Source organism: Mastigoproctus giganteus, chromosome 3 (assembly GCF_048544385.1).
Source record: "Mastigoproctus giganteus isolate SK-2022 chromosome 3, ASM4854438v1, whole genome shotgun sequence".
Classification (NCBI taxonomy): domain Eukaryota; kingdom Metazoa; phylum Arthropoda; class Arachnida; order Uropygi; family Thelyphonidae; genus Mastigoproctus; species Mastigoproctus giganteus.
Window position 1 is genome coordinate 3,582,894 of NC_143577.1, and position 27,236 is coordinate 3,610,129.

Consider the following 27,236-nt stretch of genomic DNA (forward strand, 5'->3'; position numbering starts at 1 on the left):
TTCCAATTTAATTCAATAAAATTTAAAACAAAAATTAAATCCTTAAGTTATATCCCAAAACAGTTATGTTATATATATATATATATATATATATATATATATATATATATATATATATTTTTTTTTTTTTTTTTTTTTTTTTTCGGTATCTAGTGTTCCCTTTATACAACTTCCGTATCACGTGTACCACTATAGTTATGTATTAATTATTTGTTACGATTAAGTCGTTATATATATTTATAGAGTTAAAAATACAATTTAATTGACAATAAAGTTTATCAAGATTAATAGATTTACTGATTAATTGACAATATTATATTATGCAGTATACTACACTAAGCTTATGCTATCGTGTAAAAATGGCGGGAATTTACGAACGGTATTTCTACGGACTCGTAAGTATTGATTAGCTTCGAAATCTCGCTATCTCAATTTAGAATAAACTAAGGATCCTGACTAGATCTATAATCTACTTATAGAAGATAATTTGATATAACAATTGGTTAATAAATCGACTAAATTTGGTTAAAAGACCTCTCGTTCAATTTGTGACACGTGGATTTGATACCGTTACCGATACTAAGTAATATCTACTTACTTGGTTATGTCTTATCTTGCAAAAAGCAAACTTCTGCTTGTATAATTTTTTTCAATGATACTACACTTCTAGACAAGATCACATATCTCTATTAGGGATTACTCTGACTTCTAATCTCTTTATCTTGATAAACATAAATTGCTTCCTGTATCTAAGAAACTGGGTTTTCTCTTTCATTCTCAAATTTACTTTTCTTCTAAACATCTACTCGCTCTACAGATTTCAAACCTGCCCTAAACAGAACATTTAGGGCAGGTTTGAAACATATGATAAAAGCAAACTTATACAGCATTAGCCAAAAAAAAAACAAAAAAAACTTCCATTTAACTCTCCATTTGCTTTAAAAGTTTGTCCAGTTCTTTCTTGAATTTATTTAGGCTATCATCTTCCACAACAGATGGAAGTTTGTTCCATTAATCAACCACCCTCTGGTTAAAGGCAAATTTCCACAGATATATTCTACAACTGTTTTTTTTTTTTTTTTATTAATGCCTCAATTTGAATTTATGCTCCCTCAAGTGTGTAATCTGAGCAAGAGAAAATTCCATCAGCATTGAACTTGCTCAAACCATTCAAGGCCTTATACACCTCAATCAGATCACCTCACAGGTGCCTAGTTTCCGAATGCTGCAATTTGCTTAGAAAGAATAAGCCTTTCTTTCTAAGAGTAACCCTTTGTTCCCCTCACCAACCTTGTTGCTCTTCTCTGTACTCATTTCAGCAGCTCTACATCCTTCCTAAAATGAAGCCTCCAGATATGTATGCAGTAATCAAGGTGTGGCCTGACCATTGCCTTTTACCAGTGGTGTCCAATCTTTTCCTGTACAGGGGCCATATTCAAAGTTAGATTTGTGTTGCGGGCCTCACTGAGCGAGTCGAGAAAAATTAGTATGGTACATTTTTCGTATCTTGTTACGTGTAATTTCTGTTTTCATGTTACCGTTTTTTATTTTCAGGATGTATGTATAAAAAATGCAAATTCCAACACTTTTATGGGTAACATATCCATGTCAGTGATTTATTTTTTAGATTTTATTTAAATGTTTTTTGTTTTTTTTAAAAATACCTTACTTTTGCTAAAACTGCTGGCTTTAGAAAATTTACAACCTGAAAAGGATCATTGCTTTTCAATATTAAGATAAATAAATATAATTATCTAGAATTGAAAATATTTAAATTTTATTAAGTACAATACACAACATTTAATAAGATGATTGAGGCTCGATATTTTTGATAATTGTTCAAAATTTGGTTGAAAATTTATGATGCCAATTCTCAATACAGAATGAAAGTGCTCATTTGTTATTCTGTTTCTTTTTAAATATTTATTTGATTTCATGCATGAAAAAATTTGCTCAGAAATGTATGTTGATCTGAGCAAAGTAGCCATTTTCATCTAATTTTCTTTTATTAGAGGAAAGTCTTCAGATGGGAGAGCCTTGTAGAATTCAAGCAGTTTATTTTTGCAGTCCATGTACTTGTTTTTAAATTGTGTTTTGGCTTGAAGGTCAATAATTTCAAGTTGCAAGCTAGGATAGTTTCTGGCCATAGAAGTAGACTTTCAAACTCATAAAGTAATTGTAATAATGAGGGGGCAATGATTCTTTAGAAATGTGTTTTTCTTTTAACTCGGTACATCATTCAAAGTGAACTAAATTGTCTTGTTCTGTTTGGGATTTAAATAACAATTTCTTCTGAAATGATTTGATATCACCATACAAATCAGAAACCAATTTTCCTTTCCATGTAGTTTTAAATGAAGAACATTTAAATGACTAAAAATGTCTGTAAGCAGGGCCGTGAAAAGGTACTTGGGGGCCCAGATGCAAAAGGAGTTAAGGGCCCCCGTTATTTATGCTGTGACTGATAGCACCCTCGATTGGGTCCCCTAGATCGGGGACTCTGGTGCAGCACATCCAATGCATCCAGGGTTGCCAGATTTCAAATTAGGTCTTGCTGGACAAAAATTTTAAAAAATGCAGCAATTTTTCTCAAGAATATTTTTTCACAATTAACGATTTTGACATATCATTTTTAATTTCTAAACTTCATTTTGACCATTTAAAAATGTATTTAATAAAAAAAACAACAAAAATAATTGAGTTAAATTTTTATTTATACTATAATCCTAAAAATTATTCAATATTTATCACTTGATTTCACTTCATTAAGAATGACTAAACCTCAATTTTTTTGAAAAAAATTGTAATTCCGTACAATTCATTCTGAAATTCTGTTTTATCATCAACTCAGACTCCAAATTTTTTAGAATCAACCTATTTCTATCTTTATGTCAAGCACTCATCATTAGACTAAAAATTAATTTTTAATTTAATAAGACAAATTCAAACAAATTAAATGAAATTTACCTTATATAGGTAACAATTCCTACAGCAGCTGAACTGATTAGACAGATGTCAAAATAATTTTTATTCTTTTTATAATGAAAGATAAACACACACACTAGAGATATACCTAGCTTAAACCACCAGACAGCAGTGACATCGTTGATCACACTATTTACACAGATGCTTACGTCTAAAAATCCCCGAGCAGCTCGAGGGGATTCCCTGACATCTAACACGTCCTGTGACCATCAGTGTGCAACTAGCCCACCAATGTCTGAAATTCATACATATTAGGAAAGAAATACATTTCATAACAGCATCCATCACTTTTTATGGCATTATTTTATTATTTTACAGTCAAAATCTGTTAATTTTTTTTTACCTGCGGGATATTTAAATGTTTATGCGGGGCGTGGGACAAATCACTCTTGTGCAGGACTGTCCCGCGCATTGCGGGACGTCTGGCATCCCCCCATTTGCACCACCCTCTCTGTAAGAATTGCAAGATTAAACAGGCACTCCATATTTGATGGTTGTTTTATTGGTTTCCCTTTTTTCTGTCATAAAAATATCGATTTCATGTCGCAGTTAAAAGCAATTGCTTCACGATATAACACTTTTCCGTGACTAAGCCAAGAGGTTAAGAGAAGTTAATTTAAAGCATTAATATTTTTTTTTTTTCATTTTGGAAGGGAAATATTACAATCCATAATCTTACTGGCCATAGGACAAAGCATCTTGAATCTTTGAGGAATGACTCCTGTAACTGACCATAAATTAGAACAGTTGGTTTGAAAGTTATAAAGCTAATAGGGTAACAGTAAATATTATTTGACAATATCATGTAATTTAACCATTTAGAATGTGTTTCTAAGATAACAAGCTTCTAGTTTGCTGGTGCAGAATAGAAAACACTATTCCATTGCTGATGTATTTTTTAAATGGAATGTCTTTAATAAATAAAATTTTGAAGTTGTTATTTGAATAACCATGTTGAGTAATTTTTTACTCAGATAATCCATATGGGGACACTTGTAGATGTCAAGCCAAAAATTATCCCTAGCCCTTTATGCATGGCAACAGTCTGTAATTGAAAAAGAGTGCATTTATAGCTAATTTGAACATGCCGAGTCTGGATTTATTTACAAATTAAACATGTCAGACAATTCATTAAGTGTATTATGAAGGAAGACAACTGATCACTGAATTGTATAGCTCTTTTGTGAGATAGGTAGAGTGGATGAGTGTTAAACATCAGCATAGAACACTAAAGAGTATACATGTTTACATGAACAAGTTGAACACTTCTGGCACATTCTAAAAGTTTTAAATTCTTTAATTTATAATAAAATTTCTTGTTTTGCAAACCAGATTGCATTTTAATTGAATAATATTTTCAATTTCTTAAATTAGTATCAAGCCTTTTAATGGCTTTAAGAATATTTGATTTTCTAATCTGAATGCCAATTTTTTTTTTTTTCCACTTACTTAGGGAAAAGTGATAGCAGCTCCATTTTTCTATGTGGGATTTGCTGACTTTTGGTTGGCTGATCAGCTCAATAGTTTAGTGCCAGTATTTGTAGACTTCCAGTATTTTCTCTGTTTCTACATTAGCAGTTCTGACTGGATAGAAAATAGTGGTAAGTAATTTAAATGTTATTTTTTAATCTTTCTTTATAGTAAAGAAGCAATAATTTAAATATTGTTATTGCTAATATTAAAACAACTTCAGAATATTAGCCATTATAATTCAGAATATTTGTTAAAGGATTTAGGGATTAATCTTTGTTCTAATGGATCTTTTATATCTTACATTAACTGTAATAGAATGTTGTAACCAAATAGAAATATTGCAATATTTTATTATATTGAGACATTTTGCCTACCTCACTTGTTCCCCTTCATTTTACAAAATACTTCACCTAAGTTTGGTTGCACCAGTCTTGGAATATGTTTTGATTCTGTGATCTCCCACTTTTGCATTGCAAATCTCAGCACCTGAAAATTTCAAAAATACTGCTGTGAAACAAATGCTATGACTGGATGACAAAATTCACTATTATAAACATCAGTATTTGGCTTACCTCAAGAGGTATAATCTCCATATAGAGACATGGCCAATTTAAGGGGCTTTTTTAATAATGCTTTACATACTCCCCTAATTTCAGAGGGGGGGCTACCTTATCAGCTGTACATTTCCATGCACCCTTCAAAGACACCCAACAACACTGATTATTTATCAGTTATAAAAAAAAAAGTATGGCAGATAGGCCTCAATTGCAAACATTCAAATTAATTAATGATTTTAATGTGGATTCTTTCATTAATTTAATAACTTTATTTACTGATTCCCAGGGGCTCACATCTGGTAAGTATGGGCTTGGCACACCCAGGGTCCTGAGCTGGATATTATCATTCTTCTCTTTTTTTTTTTTTTTTTTTGGTGATTTTCTTTTTTTTAATCTCTCTCTCTCTCTCTCTCTCTCTCTCTCTCTCTCTCTCTCTCTCTCTCTCTCTCTCTCTCTCAGGGTACTGAGGTGTTTTTTGGCTGGTGCAGCATATGCCTCAGGCTTCCTTGCACCATATGGCTAATAATAAAAGGCCATTGAGCCAATGATTTTATCAAGTTCATTTATTTTTATCATTTCTGCATAGTTTTATTTTTATAAATGTAATTGAAATATCTTGTGTAACAAATTCTACTATTTAGAGTTTTATAATTTAGATTGTTTACTCTATTTAAAAAAAAGTCTTCTCTTTAGAGAGAAATTCATATTGTCAGTTTCAAGTTTGTTTTATTTCTATACATTAATTTTACATGGAAACCCTGTTTTTATTTTACACAGTTATATTCTTTAATTATTTGAATTTTAAACAGAACCAAAGTTTTATTTAATATATCTAGAAAAGTTGGAAATGGGCTGAGAAGTGGCAACTGAAGTTTAACATTGACAAATGCAAAGTACTGCATATGGATAGAAGTAACCCTAAAGAAATGTACCAACTGTGTGGTAGACTTAGGGTGGTAGAAAATGAAAGACCTGGGAGTAATTGTGCAGACAGATATGAAAATTTTCAGAGCAGTGCAGACAGGCTGCCAGAGCAGGTATGGGGTATTGTTAATGATATACAGGAATTATGCTAGTAGGAAAAAGAGGCAATGGTGAGGGCCATGCCTTGAGTACTGCGTACAGGTCTGGCAACCTCATTTTAGGAAGAATGTAGAGCTGCTGGAATGTGTACAGAGAAAGGCAATGAGATTAGTGAGTGAAACAAAGGGCTACTGTTACCAAGAAAGGCTTGCGTTCTGCAAATTGCAGCACCTGGAGACTAGGCACCTGCAAGGTGATCTGATTCAGGTGTATGACCTTGAATGGATTGAGCAGGCTCAATGCTGATGGATTTCTTCCTAATGCTCAGATTACAAACCTGGGGGGGGGGGGGCATAAACAAATTGAGGAAAGACAGTTATAGAATAGATGTGCAGAAATTTGCTTTTAGCCAGCTGGTAGTTGATTGCTGGAACAAACTTACATCTGTTGTTGTGAAAGTTGATAGCTTAAATAAATCAAGGAGGAACTGGACATTCCTTTAGAGGGAATGGATGCGTGAAATGGTGTGTGTTTTTTTTTTTTTTTTTTTTTTTTGGCTGATACTACATAAGCTTGCATTTCATTTTTTTCATGAAAACCCCAAACACAAGAGGTGGTGGTATTAGAACTTATAGTACTTAGTACAATGCTTGGATTGAAGGTTGAAAAGATGAAAGAAGATATTTGTTGACATTAGACTTGAGATTCTGTAGATTGTAATTTTCAGGAAATACGTATAAAGGAAGGTTGTTCCAGAAAATGGCAGTTGAATGAATAAATGAGGAAGATGAAAAGTTGGTTCTGTGGGGTTGAAGTTGGACAGTAAATGGATGTTGGCTGGTGGCGGCACGTGTTCGGAGTGTTTTGAAAGAGAGAGCGGGAATTATAGAAGCCAATTCAGAAGAACAGTGCCCATGGAAGTATCTGTAGAAGAGGCATGCAGCAGAAACAGTACGTCTATGAGAAAGCGAGTGGAGAGAGACTCTGTTAGAGATGAATCATTAATTAACCTAACTGCCCTCTTCTGAATGGAATCAAGAAGCCTGAGAGAGGTTTTGGGGGCACCACCCCAGATGTGGGAACAATATTTCATGGCAGGGCAGATTTGCGATTTATACAGAGTGAGCAGCTGTTTGGAAGAAAAGTAACGCAGAGAGCGAAAGAAAAAACCAAGTTTTTTAGAGGCAGAGGAAGCAATATTTGTAATGTGCTTGTGCCAAGAGAGATTAAAAGTCAGGGTAATCCCCAAAAGAGATATATCATTTTGCCTAGAAATTGGAGTGTCACTAAAGATAAGTATTGGAGCAGAAGAATCCTTTTTGCGAGATATAAGACAAGACTGAGTTTTAGAAGGGTTGAAATCAACTAAGTTGTCTTTGCCTCACTGGAGAACTACATGCCTTTACTACTACTTCATTTAAAAATGAATTTTGCGTATAAATTTTTATGTATTGCCTTTTCTGTCTCATACAATTTGTGGAATTTAATTACTGTTTATTTATGATACTAAATAAAAGGTTAATATTAACAAAGCTATGAAGTATATAAGAGACTTTATCTCAATGCTCTTTTGTAGAATGCTTCAGCATGCCAAACTCCTGAATTCAATAAAACTTAAAATTATTTAATGACTTCTCTCCCCCAAAGATGCACGAATTGCTCGACACATCTGTGATTGATAGCTAAGAACCCCCAATGCATCTGCCAACATATCAAACCACCACCACATAACCCTGAATGACAGAAGCTATTATGTCAAATAAAATCAATAAAAGGTTGCAGAAAGTAATAGTTCAACAATAAATTGTTAAAATGATTTAGAAACAAATTTGAATAACTTTCTTCCTAAAGTGGACTAGGGCTTTTCAACAGTGTCTTGGTCACATAATAAAAGAAAAGTGTGGTTTTTGCCGAGAAGCTAATTTCGAGGCACCTACTGTAGAAGCATGAACAGAGAATATATAAGTGCATAATTATTGAATTCATTGAGCATCATACCTCTGTTGATATTTACCTTAAGTTGGCATTTAACATTTGTTCATGCTTCTAGGGCAGGTGCCTCGGAATTAAATTTTCATGCAATCAGCGAAAACCGCACTTTTTTTTAAAATTTTTTTAATTTAAGAGTCCAAAATAACATATATAGCGTAACTATACTAAATTAATATATATATATATATATATATATATATATATATATATATATATATATTAATTATATATAGCATAACTAATATATATAGCATAACTATACAACTTTCTGAAAGTGATAAAGCCCAAGAAACCTATAGGGAAACAGAAATCCAAAGAAGAAAAAATTAGTCAAGAAACACTTGTCATGATGAACCAAAGACGACAAATGAAGAGGAAGAAAAACACTGACAGGGAGAAAATTGAGTATACTGAGTTATGCAAAGCCATTAGAAAGAGACTCAGAGAGTACATAAGAAGATTTAACACAAGAAAAGTAGAACAAGCATTAAGGGAAAACAAAGGATTTAAATCAGCAACCATGAGCAGTAATACAGAAAGACAAATGATACTGAAACTGAAGAATAGCGATGGTGTACTTATAAACAGCAGAGAAGGCATAATTCAAATAGCAGAAGACTACTATAGAGAATTATACAAGGAGCGAGGGAATGATACCAGCAGTGGGGAAGATGGATTGCAAAGTAGCAACACATACGACATACCCGATATTCTTCCTGATGAGGTAGAACATGCATTGAAGAAAATGAAAAATCGGAAAGCCCTGGGGGAAGATGAAGTTACTGAAGAGTTGTTAAAATTGGGAGGAAGAGACATAACACAAAAACTGGCAAGGCTCTTCACAAAGTGCATTAGAAAAGGTGATGCCTAAGCAGTGGAATAATGCAATCATAGTTTTGCTGCATAAGAAAGGAGATAAATCAGAAATTGGAAATTATAGACCAATTAGCTTGTTATCCCATATCTACAAGTTCTTCACACAGGTTATTACTAACAGATTAGAAAGAATACTTGATGAGAATCAACTGAAAGAGCAAGCTGGCTTTAGGACAGGATTCTCAACTATGGATCACCTTCACGTAATATCACAGCTAATGGAGAAAGCAAATGAATATAAAACTCCATTATGCCTGGCATTTGTGGATTATGAAAAGGCATTTGACTCCATACAACATAAGGCAATGTTTCGGGCACGGGAAAGACAAGGCACATAGATACTCCATATATTATGATTTTGAAGAAAATATATGAGAGTGCTACATCCTTTATTAGACTAGACAAAGACAGTAGCAAATTTAAAATCGAGAAAGGAGTTCGACAAGGAGACACAATATCTCCGAAGCTGTTTACTGCTGCCCTTGAGAAGCTTTCAGAAGATTAGACTGATCGCAGAAAGGAGTCAATGTGAACGGAGAGTACCTAAACCATTTACGATTTGCAGATGACATTGTGGTCATAAGCCACGATCCCAAAGAATTAGAGGAAAATCTTAATCAGTTATGCACAGTTAGTAAGGATTTTGGACTAAAGATGAATATGGCTAAAACAAAATTAATGATGAACAAGTATGCCACGGAAAGGGAAATAATGATTGAAGGAGCAGTAATTGAAAAGGTGGAGTCATATACTTATCTGGGACAAGTTATTAGCTGTAATAATGATAAATGGCTGGAAGTCAAGAGAAGAATAAATTTTGGATGGATAGCATTCAGGAAATATAGTCACATACTGAAGAGCAATATCCCAGTTTGTCTGAAACATAAAATAATGAATCAATGTATACTCCCCACCATGACTTATGGAAGTGAAACTTGGGCACTCACCAAAAAGAATGGAAGAGAAGCTAAGAACTACACAGCGAAGAATGGAACGAATTATATTGGGAATAAGACTGTTAGATAAGAAGAGAAACACATGGATTAGGCAGCAAACTCAAGTAAAGGACATTCTTATCAAAACTAAAGAACTAAAATGGTCTTGGGCAGGACACATAGCTCGAAGACATGATGACAGATGGACTAAGAAAATAACAGAATGGTACCCAAGAGGAGCTAGAAGAAAACCTGGAAGACAAAGTTGGAGATGGATAGATGAAATTCATGAGTTTTTGAGTAGTAAATGGATGGCCAGTGCTCAAAACAGAAGGAACTGGAAAGTTGCTGGAGAGGCCTTCATCCTGCAGTGGATTGAAAATGGCTGATGATGATGATGATACTAAATTATTAATAGCCAAAACCCTGAAAATCAAAATGCATGCAAATTTTATTAATGTACATTGCCCATATCTCATCTCTGATTCGTGGTCAATTTCGTGCATGCATCAAGATACTGAATAATTTCTGTATAAAAAGTCTTAATGCTTGTTACTCCTATTTTGTGACCAAGACATACTGTCAAAGCCCCAGTCCACTTTAGGAAGTCATTCAAATTTGTTTCTAAATCATTTTAACTAATTTATTGTTTAACTATTACTTTCTGCAACCTTTTATTGATTTCATTAGACATAATGGCTTCTGTCATCCAGGGTTGGTGATGGTGGTTGATATGTTGCCAGTTGGGTTGGGGGGGGGGGGGAAGAGAAGTCATTAAATAATTTTACGTTCGATCGAATTCAAGAGTTCAGCATGCTAAAGCATTTTACAAAAGAGCATTGAAGTAAAGTCTAATTTTTTATATACAGTGGATTCCGGTTATTTGGGGCAAATCTTAAAAAACAGAAACCAATTGAGAAAATAGCCAGGGTTTACTTCGCTTAATTGGGACAAAATGCCGTTTAATTGGGGCAGGAGACCTCAGCACTGGAGATTACCCTACGATTATCTCTGACCGTACCACGTAGTTCGGTCGGATTTTTGGAGGTCACAACCATAAAACAAAAACAATTAGCAGTCACCTGTTTATTGGGCTTTTCTGTTAGTGCAATCTATCATAAATGGACAGTAAACTCGATCTTATTGAATTTGCGATAATACCGGCAGCTGGAATTCTGTGGGTTATTATGGTAAAATGTGTTTACACTTCCATGAAATCTTCAATCAAATAATAAAAAAAATTAATTTTCAGATCTTCTCTTCATTCCTATTTTTAAAGCTTTGTAACTCGTTACTCCGTTCTCACTTGTGCATATCGTGTTACTTGCAATTTGTGTGTGCCGTGTTCTTTGTTATTGATTACTTATCTTTTTACTGTTTTAAATTTTGACCCCCGCCCACAAATGTCAGTGAACAGAAATGTCAACTAGTTCGTATGTACATATTACAGTACGTATTAATTATTCCAATTATCACATATATTCTTCTGATTTTCACATATCATTTAATTTTTTTAATTGGTAAGGTAATAAAGGGTAAATTTGTGCTTAATATATCTTTACTTTTATAGCCTGTGGATAATATTCCTCATATTTTCTCTAATTAGAATCGCTGTTTAATAGAATTAAAATTCGATTCACAAACATGATCACAATGACCGGCGCTTACTGCACATCATATAGTGAACGGTACTTTACTATGGTGAGTTCATCGTAACGTGATTTGATTGTACAGTGAACTAATTGTAAAGGGGAGGTTCATTGTATTTTTAACTATTTATGTGAAACTTCGGATAATTGGGGCAGCTGCTTAATCGGGCCAAAATGCACTAGTCCCGATGTGTCCCAAATAATCGGAATTACTGTATATAAGATATAAGATAAAAATAATGAAAATAAATTGTATCATCGTGAGAATAGTGCTTCTTTTTTGTTCTTGAATGAACAGCACTGTTGTTCATTCCAGAGCAACGTGCATTTTCAAACAAGTGAAATGACCAAATTCTATTTATTTTTTTTTTTAAAATACAATAATCTGCTATGAAGTCTTGTTTCAGGGCTTACTGATCTCTCGTCAGATGGTCTCAATTAGGAAATCTGACTTATGAAGCATTTGCATGTGAGTTGTCATGCAATATAAATAAGTTAAGACTTCAAATTTCAGTATACTGAAATTCTATGGCTTATGAAGTTAGGAAACTGATGACCACTTTGCAGCTAGTAGGATTTCAGGAGCTTTTCGGTGATATTTGTTTAAAAGTAGTGAGTGCATCTCAAGGAGGCTGTAATTCTCGAGGAGGCTGTAATTCTCAAGGAAAACCTTCTGTATACATAAGCATTTACTTGTAGAATCTGAAATCCTGCTAAAGCACTAATTGCACTTTAGCCATGTTCAGAAAATTTTTTCTTACTAGTGAAACAAGAGCAATTCAAAAAGTAATGGTAATTTTACCTTATCTCAGAAATTGAGAATAGTCACCTAACAATGCTGTCTATTTTAACAAAGGAGAACACAAAGGAAGGTGGAAAGAATACTGTGAGCAGCTCTTCCAAGCACCTGCTGACACTGATGATCTGCCACCCCATTTTCAAGAGTGATCATGAACCAGTTACACTGAAGGAAGAAGCTAGAAAAGCCACCGAAGAACTGACGTGTGGGAAGTCACCTGGAATTGATTAAAGCTACAGGTGCGAAGGGCACAGAATTTTTCATAAAATAATTGTAAAGATTTGCAAAATCGGATGGTGGCTATCAAATTCGAAGAAATCAATTTTCGTTCCTATACCAAAAAAAGAGACTTGAAAATTTACCAAATTACAGGATTATTAGCCTAATTTCTCATGCTAGCAAGGTTCTTCTTAAAATCATATTAAACAGAATTTCAAGAAAACTTGAAGAAATGCCAAAAGAGCAAGCAGGTTTCAGAAGGGGCAGTGGAACCAGAGATTAGATCTTAAGTCTATGACTGATTATTGAAAAATGCAAAGAATTCAATGTTCCAGTCGTTTTGTATTTTATAGATTATTCAAAAGCATTTGTTCAACATGAGAAACTATGGGAAATGATGACTAATATGGGATTTCCAATCCACACAATTCAGCTAATTAAGCTACTGTACCAGGAACAGGAAGGAGGTAAATTGCAGTACTTAGCAGTATTATGAAGAAAAAAATAAGTATTTGAAACATTTCTAGTGATTGCAGAATCACTGGGTTGCATATTAAGTCAGAATTCAACTGGAGATAGAAAAGGTGTGGGAAGTAAATGCTATTTATCCATTGATATTACAGGAAGCAGTAAGATTGTCAAACTCTTCTATTATAATGATTGCATCTCTGGATTAAGGTAGTCTGAGCAGACTGGAGATGTGCAGATAGTTCCAGTTTGCAAGGTTGATTCTATGAGTGAAGTAGAAAATTATTGAAAGCAGGGAAAATTACATTACTGAATTCATGAAAAAAAAAATTTGCAGGAGCAACTGAACAGTAGTGGAATTATACAGCACAGGTTTGTCAAAGGGAAATCATGTCTAATTAATTGATAAGCTGTTATGAGGTTGCCACAATAGAACTGAATGCAAGGAATAATTTTGATCTGTAGATTTCAATCAAAATATAAATTAAACATTGTGTAATCAGCTTATCTCAAATTAAACACTTATGCAATGTATGAAAATTAATGCTAAATGCTATGAGTGATACTTGAGAGGCACTGATTGCTGCCTACAACTAAACAATTAAAATAAGGACAACAGGTAAAATCTTCTAAACAAATTCATTGGAAGAAAATTTTTTCATAATTTTTTTAGTGTAATTCCCATTATATGAATACAAAGGGATAGTGTATATAAGCATTACTTAATTTTACATACATAAATAGGCTACCAGAAAATGTAGAATATAAATTATAGATAATTCATCCATAGATGTCTCATCTGACTGAGAACCACAAGTTTCATTGAATGAAAGAATCATGGGTGTAGCATTTCATTAATTCCATCATAGGCTTAGGGCTGTGGCCTCTCTGCTATATATGCTATGTCCTTTTGGTTTCTTCTTTCACCCTGTAGACTTGTGGTTCCTCATAATATGCTTTTGTAAAAGAATTAAAATATCTAGTCTCTGGGATATGTATGGGTTTTCTCCATAATAAAGATTATATAATTTCTGGTCTATTATTACCTTGTGTTCTTTCATAAGTGCCTTACAAATATTCTTTCTGATGCTCAGATTACAAAACCGTATAGCAATATTTTGCTATGCTGTTTTTAAATAAGAAATCCCATTTATGCATGCATTAGTGATCCCATTCTTTGTAGGACTTCAACTATTTTTACAAGGCAAAAATATGCTGGGGCAAGAATAGCATAATGTGAGCAATGTTCTAAGACTTGAAATTCAAATTTTCCAATGTTGTTGGGTTTTGGGACACATGGCCTGACATTATTTCCATAAAGCTTTTTCCCATCACATCTTTTTTTTTTTTTCCCATTATGATGCTAAATAAAGTAAATTGTTATAATTTAAATTAAATAATCTTTGTAGCACGTACAGGAAATTGTAATTATAGAAATGCACACCTACTCATGTTCAGATTTAATGTCTGTTCTTTTATGCATTTAATTTATATTCCTTGCTTATATTTTTTGCTCTCCAGATTGACTATCAATGTTTCAGTGGAAATATTAAATCTTCTAATTAGTATCTGTAGGCCCAAAATTATGCAAGGAAACAATTTTAAACAAAAAAAAAAAAAAAAGCCCATTTAAAATTGAAATGGGTTTTTCTTCTCTCAAACTGTCCACCTTTACGACACTGGATGGCAGTTTGGTTCCTACAATCAATTATGCTAACCAAAAACATACTTTTGCTTTCAGCCAGAGAATAATTGATAGTGAGGTTGTCATCGGTATTTAATTTAGCCAATTCATTTAATGCCTTAAAATTCAGCCAGGTCTCCTCAGAGGTGCGTAGTTTCTAGACACTACAATTACAGAGCACTTAGTAAGAGTACCCTTTTTATATCCCCTGATGAATCTTTTGCTGTCCTTTGCCCCCATTCCAACAGACCTGCATCCTTACCAAAATGAAGCTTCTTGTATGCATTCTACCCCAATGCTTTATGCAATGCATTTATCACCTTGTCAATGCTGTAAAAATTCTTTGTTACTGACAGAACCCACTGAACTACCATAGCAGTTCTCTGCTCAGAACTTCATGTTGGATTTTATAATTATCTTGGCTCTTTTTCACCACAATGTTGAGTGGAGTTACCCCCCCCCCCCCCCGTTTACTATCTTATCCTGGGATTACTACTATCCAAATGCAGAACTTTTCATTTATCAATGTTAAATATCAGCTGCTACTTCCTATCTTGGGAAGATAGGCTGAAACAGAACTTGTTGGAGTAGTATATCCTGATTACTCTCATTAACTACTCTTCTAACTTTTGTGTTATCATTAAACTTTGTAAGTTTTATGCATTAGTTGATAATGAAAACACTAAGGAGCTCAGCATCAGAAATTGTAGGACTCCACTAATAACTTTAGTCCTTGAAGAGCAGTGCCCATTTCATTTTATTTTCCCATTGTCAACAATTTACGTGAAACAGTATCAAATGCTGTACTGAAAGCTGTGTATTTTACGTTAGAATTCCTTTTTTGCATCCAGTTTCTTTGACTGCCTCATAGTAACTAATCAAATTAGTAGTGCAAGATCTCCTGTTAATAAATCCATGCTGTGATTGCCATTTAGTAAGAGTATTTGCCATATAGTGAAGGAAGCCACATGCTTCTTGATTAGACTGGGGTTTGAGCCGTCACCACCAAATATGGAGGATGCGGAAAGGTCAGGGAAGGACCACCACATATCCCGGAGCAATATGGCCTTAGTTGCTAATGCTCCTAAAAAAAAAAAAATAACCTCACACAGGTAAGTATCCAGTTGACCTTTGAATTTATTCAAACTTTTAGCCTCAACTACATGCGAGGGCAACTTATTCCAGCTATCAACTTACTTGCTTAAAACAAAACTTGCTACAATCTAATCTAAACCTCAAGCCCTGTGATTTGAATTTATGACCTTAGTTCTGGAATTCTTTTGAACAGTGAGAATTCAGCATTCATTCATTAATTTTTAATCTCTCTTAGAGCCTTATAAGCCTTAATCAGGTCACCTTGGAGGTGCCTGGTTGCCAAGCTCTGTAGCCCATATAATTTGAGTCTTTCCTCATATGGTCGTTCTTCTGCCAATCTCATCATTCAAGTTGCTCATCTTAGGATCCTTTCAAGAAGCACACTTGTCTTTTTTTTTTTTTTTCCCATGAAGTCTCCATACTTGAACACAGTATTTCAAATGTGGTCTTACAATTACCTTAGAGTGGGATTATGAATTCCCTATTTCTACAAGATGTTTGATAAATCATCGATAGGTACCCACGGGCTTTGCTGGCTGCCTGTTTATGCTGTTCAGAAAACTATCTGCCTGTATTGTAACTCCCAGATCCCTTTCCTCCTCCACTGTTTTTAATTCAACCCACTAAGTGTATAATTTGTTTGTGGGTTGATATTCCCCAAGTATAAGACTTGCTTTTAGTAGCATTAAAACATAGCTGCCACTACCCTGACCATCTTTGAAGTTTGTTGAGGTCATCCTAGAGGAGTGTTGCTTGGCACTGATTATTAACAACACTACCAGTCTTTTCACCCTCTGCAAATTTTGACATCAAGCCTTCTGTCCCTTTGTTGATCTCATTTATGTAAATGAGAAACAACTGTGGTCCAAGAACTGATCCTTGAGGGACCTCACTCCTGACATTACACCTACCTGAAGAATATCCATTAATTGCAGCCTTCTGCCCTGTAGCCACCCAGCTATCCATCTTACAATCTTACTAGTAATCCCAACCTGTTCAAGCTTATACAGTAACCTCTCATGAGGGACTAAGTCAAATGGTTTGCTAAAATCCAAATAAACTGAAATTATTCCCTAAATTCAGCTCATGAGTAACTGTGTCAAAATAGCCTATTAAGTTAGTTAAGCATGATTTACCTTTAACAAAGGCATTTGTGTGTTCTTAATCAATGCTTCTAAGATTTTTCCTACCAGTGAGGTCCAACCAACCAGTCTGTAGTTACCAACTTCACTCTTAGAACTGCTTTTATGTATTGGGTATATATTGGCCCTTCTCCAAACCAAAGGAACCTCCCACAAGTCCAAAGATTCCCTCATAATTAACCTCAATGATTCAATACACTCCCATGTGCCCCACCTCAAAACTGTGGGGTATAAGCCACCAACTCTGGAAGCCTTGCCTTTGTGCTAAAAAGTTTTTCTAATAAACAATCATATCATTCGTAATTACGATAATTACAACGTTACTAATTTCTTAATGCTCAACCTCATCCACACAGCCTATTCTCAACGTGTAGGGTCTTTTGTTAGTAAAGACAGATGCAAAATACCTATTTAGTTCATCAGTAACATGAGCTGGGTTGTCTAAGACTTTCCCACATCCAGTCCACAAGGATCCAATCTGATCATTTTTTTTTCCTTCCTTGTATTCACATATGAAAAATTCCTTGTCCCCATTTTTTGCTTCTTAGCCAATGCTTTCTCATATGCAGCCTTGGTCTTGCTGACCTTATTTGCAGTACTATTACATTTTATTCCATTTATTTGTACACACAGTTATTACATACATATACAATTTTATATACATTAACATTCTTGTTACACATATATAAGATACTATATTATATTTGATCTCCTGGTGCATTGTGTAATGTGTATCCCAGAATCAAGGGTGGCTCCTAGGCAAAAGCCCATCTCCATCTATTCATCTGTTTTAGCATAGAACCCCTCTAAAAAGCTAGCCTAAAAACGTGTGAGTTATTATGCCACCACCAATACAAGGCAGTTGCTGGCCGGTGCCCTTCTCTAGGCCCGGGTTTACGTTATCTGTTTGTGCCAAATGCACAAGTCCTGCACCCACTGGATGTAGTGCAATACCAGTGGGTGCCAACAAGTGAATTACTAGTGGGGAATTTCCACAAATTATCCTCACTACCACTGAGAAACAGTAATTATTATATTACAGATATATATAACACTTGTTTTAAATATGCTCAGTGTCTGAATTCCTGAGAACCAGGAAAACAATATATAATTAAATTACATACAATGGACAATTAATAACAATGTCTAGTCTGTCTGCTAGAACTTCCAAACCTGCTGACAAACACAATGAGATAGCAACTAAATGTTTCTCATAAACCTTGTGTTTCACAGAAACCAATCTTTACAGTAACAATTGACATAAATCTTTTCAATAATCTTCATAAATCTTGTCAATAGGCTTCAATACTTTTCTTTGCTCTGTAAATGTCCCATGCTATGTTTTTCTGCTCTGTTTGACCAGCCAATTCTGCAGTCAATTTCAGCATCATCATCCTCCAATATTTTCTTACAGGTATGTATGCATTAGTGGCTTCTGCTGTGATTTTTTTTTTTCTTTAAAAATATTCCATAATTCAAATGTATTTGCCATCCCTTGGCAATCTGCCCAGTTCCCAGATGTCGTCATATAGTGCATCAAACTGTCCAAGTCCCCTCTTCCAAAGTTAAAACCTGTGCATTTACCTTTAACTATTGCAACATCTTTCTTCATCTTTCAGCTGGTGATTGCATGATCACTTCTTGTGTACTTTAAAATCTGATGTCAATAAATTTGTTAGTAATTATTAGGTTGAGTATTCTCATCCATAGTGTCTTTTTCTAACATGCTGGTACAGAAAACAACTTTGGAGATATTGTCTCCTTGTTGAACTCCTTTGCCAATTTTAAATTTGTTACTGTCTTTGTCTAGTATAATCAAGGAGATAGAATTTTCATATTTTCTTCAAAATCATAATGTATGGGGTTGTCTATGCCTTGTCTTTCTAGTGCCCGAAACATTGCTTTATCTTGTATGGAGTCAAATGCCTTTTTTAATCCACAAATGTCAGGCATAATGGTGTTTTATATTCATTTGCTTTCTCTGTTAGCTGTGATATTATGTGAAGGTGATCCATAGTTGTGAATCCTTTCCAGCTTGCTCTTTCAGTTGATTCTCATCAAGTATTCTTTCTAATCTGTTAGTGATGACCCTTGTGAACAACTTGTACATGTGGGATAACAAGCTAATTGGTCTATAATTTCTAATTTCTGATTTATCTCCTTTTTTATGTAGCAAAACTATGATTGCATTATTCCACTCTTTAGGGGTCGCATCTTTCCTAATGTATTTTGTGAAGAGTCTTGCCAGTTTCTGTGTCTTGTCTCTTCCTCCTAATTTTAACAATGCTACAGTAACTTCGTCTTCATCAGGGGCTTTTTGATTCTTCATTTTCTTCAATGCATGTTCTATCTCATCAGGAAGGATATTGGGTATGTCATATGTGTTGAAAGTTTGTGATCCATCTTCCCCCTGCTGGAATCATCCCCTTGCTCCTTATATAATACTTTATAGTAGTCTTCTGCTATTTGAATTATATCTTCTCTGCTATTTTTAAGTATGCCATCACTATTCTTCAGATTCAGTATCATTTGTCTTTCGGTATTACTGCTTATAACTGTTAATTTATGTCCTTTGTTTTCCCTTAATTCTTATTCTACTTTTCTTGTGTTAAATCTTATGTCCTCTCTGAGTCTCGTTCTAATGGTTTTGCATAACTTGGTGTACCCCATTTTGTCCTTGTCGGTGTTTATCTTGCTCTTCATTTGTCATCTTTGGTTCACCATGACAAGTGTTTCTTGACTAATTGTTTTTCCTTTAGATTTCTTTTTACCTATACACTTTTTACATAATCCTTTATTACCCTTAAAAACTAACTCATTAATTGCATCATCTGTTTTCACTACTGACAGACATACTCTGGTTTTGTTCCATCTGTGTTTAATACAGAATATATTTCTGATTTTTCCTTACAGTTGACCCCCCCCCCCCCGAAGTAAAACTACTGCTTATTGAACCGAAGCATTTTGCATTGAAATATTCACTCCTTGGACCAGATTTAGGAGTGTCACTTGGTATAGAATCAGTACACAAAGTTGTAATTTTAGGTTGTTGCACTCTCTACATCTAGCACACAGAAAAGAATCGCCATCACCTAGAGAAAGTTCTGCCTGCATTTAACAGTGAGTGCAAGGAAAAAGGCCATTAACTTGCAGATAAATTGTCAGTGAAAATTCTATCAGTCACAAAGTCCTGTGACGTTACAGATGTTATGTTTGCCTTTTCAAGATGAAACCATTATTTAAATAAAAGTAAGGATAAAGATTTAATAACAGAAATATTAAAATAAGCACTAATTATTTACCTTATAAATTTTGCTCCTGAAAAATGAGACTAAAATTATCACAAATACAGTAGACTCTTGATTAACCAGGAAGCGGATTAACCTGGTTAATCGAAAAATCATAAAATTCAAGTATTTGATAGTATAAACCAGAGCTACAGTGTTCCTTTCTCTCCAGGTATAACCTATCGAGGAAGGAAAATCTTCAATGCATGTTCTATCTCATCAGGAAGGATATTGGGTACATCATATGTGTTGAAAGTTTGTGATCCATCTTCCCCCTGCTGGAATCATCCCCTTGCTCCTTTTACATTTTTTTCTGTTAAATAAATTTTTTACTTAATTTTTAATTGTGTTCATTTGATTTTTAATTATTGTTAATTTTTTTTACTGTAATGTAACGTTTTCGTTTTTTTTTTAAAATTGTTTTCGTTTTAATTTCTGGAGAGTATCATATGGAAGTGTTCTATGTATCATATTGAAGTAAACTTCAATGGTCACATGGTGCAAGAAAGCCTATGGCCTATGCTGCACCAGCCAAAAAAAATTTTTTTTTATTTTTGTTTTACAACTAGAATAAACAAATGTTTTGCAAGTTGTAAATAAGCGACAAGAAGCAGTGTTATAAGTCATCATTAGGAGATTATTGTGCCTATTACCTTGCAACCCCTGCTGTCTTCACATCCGCCACTCAAAAAAAAAAAAGAGAGAAGAAATGTTTAGTTTGTGTTAACGCTTTGCATCGATTCTTGTTCTGTTGCACTGCAAAACAACATTCTTTCGTTATTTATATCAGGGATGTCTTTTTTTTAATAGTAAATATTTTTTTGTCTAGAAATTGCGAAAATGATAGGCAAACGCGAGAGTTGCACTTTCAATTAAACAAAAACTTGAAATTATTCAAAGGTTTAAAAAACGGTGCATCTGTTAAATCTTTAATGAAACATTATGTTGGTGACCAAACCATATGTGAAATTTTAAAAAATAAAGGGAAGCTATTCGATTTAAAATCAACTTCGTAAAAAATAAAGGGAAGCATTGTATTGGACACGCAAGTAGTGTGGGTTAACTTTTTTCATTTTTTATCTATCGCCGTACTTTTTATGTAGGTTGCTAAACATTTTTCGATACAGTAAGTCCCAGACTTGCGCAACTTCAAACTTACGTAAATTTTTTTTCGCCCAATTTTTTTTTTTTTTTTTTTTTTTTTTAGGATTGTAAAATTTAAAATGAACAAAAAAAAATAAGCAATCAATAATGACGAACACGACACGCACAAGTGATATACGGAGTAACAAGCAAAAAAATAGGAAAAAAAGAAATTATCCTTATTTGTTTTTTTTTCCTACATGACTGAAGATTTCGGTGAAGGGGACACACATTTCACCATAATAACATAAAAACCCACTGAATTCCAGCTATTGGTATTGTCGCAAATGCAATAAGATCGATAAGGAAAGCGATAGATTTGGATCAGATTTGTCAATAATAATATAGTAGCAATATGTTATTAGTCATTCCCGAGTTACACAAAACTCTACCTACGTAATAAGTCCTGAAATGTATCTCTTATGTATGTCAGGGACTTCTGTATTTTTGGATTATCCGGGATTTTTTTTTTTTTTTTTTTACTATTTATCCCAGAAAATTGAGTGTCTACTGTATATTGAATGAAGCCTAAATTTAGTTCTGGTAACTTCTATCAAACTAGTTCTATCAAGATTAAGTACACTTGATGAGTAGCCATCCAACGCGAGACCTACTTTTGAAATCCAAACTAAAAGTTAATCTCCTTTTAAAACCAAAACTACTCCTCTAGCAACAAATGTTTGCCCGAATAGAAAGCCTAAAAACTTAAAATAATAAAAATATACTTAATGCTGTAAAAGTAATACAAAGATACTTTCCAAAATGTTCTATGTTCTTACACAATGGTTTTAAGTGGGGAGATGAGTTGTAACTGATCTTGTATAGTTAAATACATGTATCTAAGAGCGGACACCACATACAACCATTGTTCCAAAAATCTTCTCTCAGCTAAATTTTTCTTATATCTAGTGAGATCCTAAGAAGGCTGACAAATCTATCCTTGTAAATTATTGTCCCATTGCTGCTGTTGTGGTCAGGCTTTAGCTGCTTAAGCCCTCTGGGTCCAATTGCATTTAATTCTTTCCAAACTAATGAAGAAATCTATCAGCTGTAATTCTTGCACTACCTTGAGACTTATCTAACTGCTAGATATCACTAGCATTCATCTTGATCCACTGGCTGATGCAGCGACTTCTGTCACTTATCTTTGGACAAATTCTGTCAATCATGTTTGGCAGATGGAAACTTCTAAACAAACTTCCATCCTTAGTTTGCATTCAGTTTTTTTGCAATTAGATAGCAGGATTCTCTCCAACACACTCATTGTGGGTAATGGAAGCTTCCTCCCTCACCGGCCCCGGGTGCCAAGCGTTTTTCGAGGCCAAGCGACATTACTGCGACTTATAGTGCTCTAGATAAGTGAATAACGTTATTTTTAAGTTCCTGTCTTTCTCCCAACAGTTTCATTTTAACAACAGTTCCATACTTGAAAACTACAAGTCAGAACGCAGAAAGGAAATTCACCTTTCTTTTCCTTTATCATATATTTTTAAGCAACACTAAACAACTAACACTAACCGCTTGGCCTCCTAGCGGCACTGCTCCTGCCTCCCCGTGGCGGGGCCGGAAATCTTGGTGGAAAAGTCCTCCAGCCAAGGGCCAAAAGGAGCAAACATGGCAAACACAGACCATGTTTCTGCTACACAAACTAGCAGAAAACTAGATCAAATGGATTCATGTACAGCAAAGAGACAAAGGACAGAGGATCTCCCTCTAGTCGCACCACTGTTTCTAGTTATTCATTCAAAGAATGAACAACCGATCGGAAGCTTGTCACCTTTCAGAATTCAAAAACCTCTTGAAAGCATAGCTAGTTCCCCTAAAGCAGTCAGAAGACTAAAATCAGGCGATCTACTAGTAGAGATGACAAATCAAAAACAAGCAGAGCATCTAATAAAAGCGAGATATTTCGGAGAAATTCCAATAACAGTTACTCCTCATTCCACCTTGAATACATCGAAAGGAGTAATTACAGAGTGGGATCTTCTCAATGTTCCCGAAGATGAAATAAAAGAAGAGTTGAAAGACCAAGGAGTTATTCAAGTGAAAAAAATAACAATTAAAAGAGGAGAAATTATCCCAACGAGGAATATAATTCTGACTTTCAACACTCCAAAACTACCAAAAACAGTTAAAGCTGGATATCTAAACTGCCCACTGAGACCATATATTCCAAACCCTGTCCGATGTTTTAAATGTCAGAAGTACGGACACTCTCAAGCAGTATGTAGAGGCTTTTCCATCTGCGCCAAATGTGGATCACGAGAGCATACACAACACGACTGTACAGCACAGAATTCAAGATGCCCAAATTGCAGAGGAGAACATGATGCCTACTCAAAAGAATGTGAAGAATGGAAGAGAGAAAAAAGAATACAGAAATATAAGGTAGAGAACAATGTAACATACCAAGAAGCAAAAAAAACAATACAACCACAACGAACAAATAGACCAACGTATGCACAAGTAACGCAAACTTATAGGACAATAGAAACACAGACAGATGTAACGATCCCACCAAAAAAATCCATGTCAGAATGGGCACGTTCTCTTATTGAACCAAAAGAAAAACCTGATCAGGCAATAAACACGCCCATCACGATACCACCAACTAGAGAAACCACCAAATCTACAAAACAAGTCAGAACCACTGAAGCAAACAGAAATAAAATGGAAGTAGAAGAAAAGGATCAGACGGATGAAACAATACTAGAAATTTTTGCAGAAGAAGGAGAGATGGATACCGGAAAGCCACACTTCCCTAAAAAAGGAAGACAAAAAACAGAACTCAAAGGCAACAACCTCAAGAAAACAAGCTGAAAGTACTAACAAAACCAAATAATGAATAAATTTTTACACTCGAACTGTAGAGGATTCCGCAGCAATTTCGAAGATATCCACGATCTCATATCGGAGTACAATCCGATTAGTCTATGTTTGCAGGAAACATATCTTAAGCCCCAGAATAAAATAACACTAAAACATTACAATATATATAGAAAAGACAGAATTACAGGCGGTACAGCACATGGTGGAGTAGCAATCCTAGTAAATTCCGGCATACCAACTAAACAGATCCCTTTGCAGACTAATCTAGAGGTTATAGCAGTACGGATTGCAGTACACATGAAAGTTTGTCACATAAACTTTCATGTGACAGTTGCCTCCATCTACCTACCACCAAACGAAGACATAACCTATGCAGAACTAGAAGACCTAGTAGTTCAATTACCAACTCCTTTATGTATCATGGGAGATATGAATGGCCATCATTCTCTATGGGGAAATGAAAATATAGATAAAAGAGGTCAAATTCTAGAGAAACTACTTGATAAGCTAAACCTAATACTCTTGAATGACGGGACACCCACATATATACGTCTAACCACAGGAACTAGCACAGCTATAGACCTTTCCATATGCTCTCCGTCAATATACCCTCTACTGGTGTGGGCAGTTCATAACGATCCCTTGAGTAGTGATCATTATCCAATAAGGATTACTTTAAAAGAACCTACCACTTGTCAACCACAATGAGCTCCAAAGTGGAGATTAGATAAAGCAAACTGGACAAGATACAAGCAGCTGGCAATATTAGAACACAAACAAATCCAACAGGTATCATTTGACTCTGCAGTTAAATATGTGACTGACAAACTCCTCCAGGTTGCAAAATTAACAATACCAAAAACTTCATTAAAATTTCCCATACATCCAAAGCCGTGGTGGAACGATGCATGTTCCCTAGCAAAACGCGAGAAAACCAAAGCATTGGAATATTTTCCGAAGACACCCTACCACAACCAACTTGATAATTTTCAAAAAGGCAAGGGCGAATGTCAGACGCATTACAAAGATTAGTAAGAAAAAATGTTGGATCCGTTTTGCATCTACGATTACTAGGAAAACAGACAGCCGGAAAGTTTGGGACAAAATAAATAAAATGAACAACAAATACCAAAGAATTTCTCCTTTTATAAAATGGAATGGACAAGATATAGCTAAACCTGAAGACATAGCAAATGCTCTTGGTAGAACCTTTGAAAAAATATCAGATAGTAACTCCTATAAGGCAGCTTTCCAAAAACATAAAGCCCATGCAGAAACATATAAATTGAATTTCTCTAGTAAAAACAATGAATGCTATAACCAACCTTTCACCCTCAGAGAACTTTATAAAGCCATTTCACAGACGAAGCAAAGTGCAGCAGGTCCAGATGAAATAGTATACATGATGGTACAAAAATTAGACGAGAAATCATTGAGATCGTTGCTCCTCTTATATAACAGAATATACCTGGAAAACTCCTTTCCGAATCAATGGCGCCACGCAATAGTCTTAGCCTTCCCAAAGCCAGATAAAGATCCCACAAATCCAAATCACTATCGCCCAATAGCCTTAACTAGCTGCCTTGGAAAAATACTTGAAAAAATGGCAAATGCCCGACTAATGTGGTTTTTAGAAACCCATAACTTACTAAATACAGCTCAATGTGGTTTCAGAAAGAACAGGTGCACCCTAGACTTAATGATAAAAGCAGAAAACAACATAAGAAATTCCTTCTTAAGAAAACAGCACTTAGTAATGATATTTTTCGATATTGAAAAGGCGTATGACACAGCATGGCGATATGGAATACTTAGACATTTTTAACTTTGGAATGAGAGGACATCTACCAATGTATATCCAAAATTTTTTACAACAACGAACTTTCCAAGTTAAGATATTAACCACACTATCGGAAGTCTTTGTGCAGCAAGAGGGAGTACCACAGGGATCGGTACTCAGTGCTACCCTGTTCGCCATAAAAATCAACTCAATAGCTAAACAAGTACCAAATACTATAGACGCAGCGCTTTATGTTGATGATTTTAGCATTTCTTATCAATGACAAAACATGCGAACAATAGAACGTCAATTACAAACAGCAATTAATAAAATAACTGCATGGACTCAAAACAATGGCTTTAAAATCTCTAAACAAAAGACAGTAGGAATACACTTTTGTCGGAAAAGAAACTTGCACCCAGACCCAGAATTAAAGCTAGAAGAAGAAGTAATCCCAATAACATCCAGCACAAATTTTCTCGGATTAACCCTAGATAAGAAACTGACCTTTTTAGATCACATAAAGCGCCTTAGGATAAACTGTCTCTAAAGAAATTAAATATTCTTAGAGTCATATCTGCAACAAATTGGGGAGCAGACAGGTACACCTTATTACATCTATATAGAAGCTTGATAAGATCCAAAATCGATTATGGGGCACCAGTTTACAGCTCTGTAAAACCAAGTGCATTAAGATGGTTAGACCCTGTACACCACAGTGCACTCCGCATAGCCTTGGGAGCATTCCGTACTTCTCCAGTTCAAAGTCTCTATGCTGAGGCTTATGAACCACCACTTCATCTCAGAAGACAAGAACTCCTATCTTATGCAGCCAAAATAGTGTTTTCCAAACCATCCTGTGTTCAAAACATTATATACACCAATATGGGAAAATATGTACAGAATACACCCAACAGTTAACAAACCAGCAAACATACGCATCAAAGAGCTACTTCCAATTTGGTCTCTTGACTTCAACAAACTAGCTATTATACGAAACGCACCAAAACCCCCCTGGGAAATAACATCACCAAACTATGATACCTACTTTCAATCTTGGGGAAGACATTCCCTACCACGAAGCAGCTTTCAACAACTACATGCTGCATATCTAGAGAAATATCCACAATATTCACAAATCTATACAGATGGATCGAAAACCGATACAAAAGTAAGCACAGCAGCAGTTTTCTCTGATTCTACAATAATCCAAGTCCTCCCAACAGAATGTAGCATCTGCACAGCTGAACTGCAAGCAGTGAATAGCAATAGATCAAATATGGAAGCAAAAGCTACCCCA

General features: G+C 34.8%; 1 protein-coding gene across 1 annotated transcript in view; it reads left to right on the top strand.

The window, feature by feature from the left end:
* The window catches only part of LOC150087618 (solute carrier family 53 member 1-like), a 252,879-nt gene that overhangs the window by 176,147 nt on the left and 49,496 nt on the right, over positions 1-27,236 (top strand). The window contains exon 11 of the mRNA XM_090369888.1: positions 4,439-4,586. Within this exon, the coding sequence (XP_090226014.1) occupies positions 4,439-4,586 (148 nt within the window). The remainder of the gene's footprint in view (positions 1-4,438; positions 4,587-27,236) is intronic.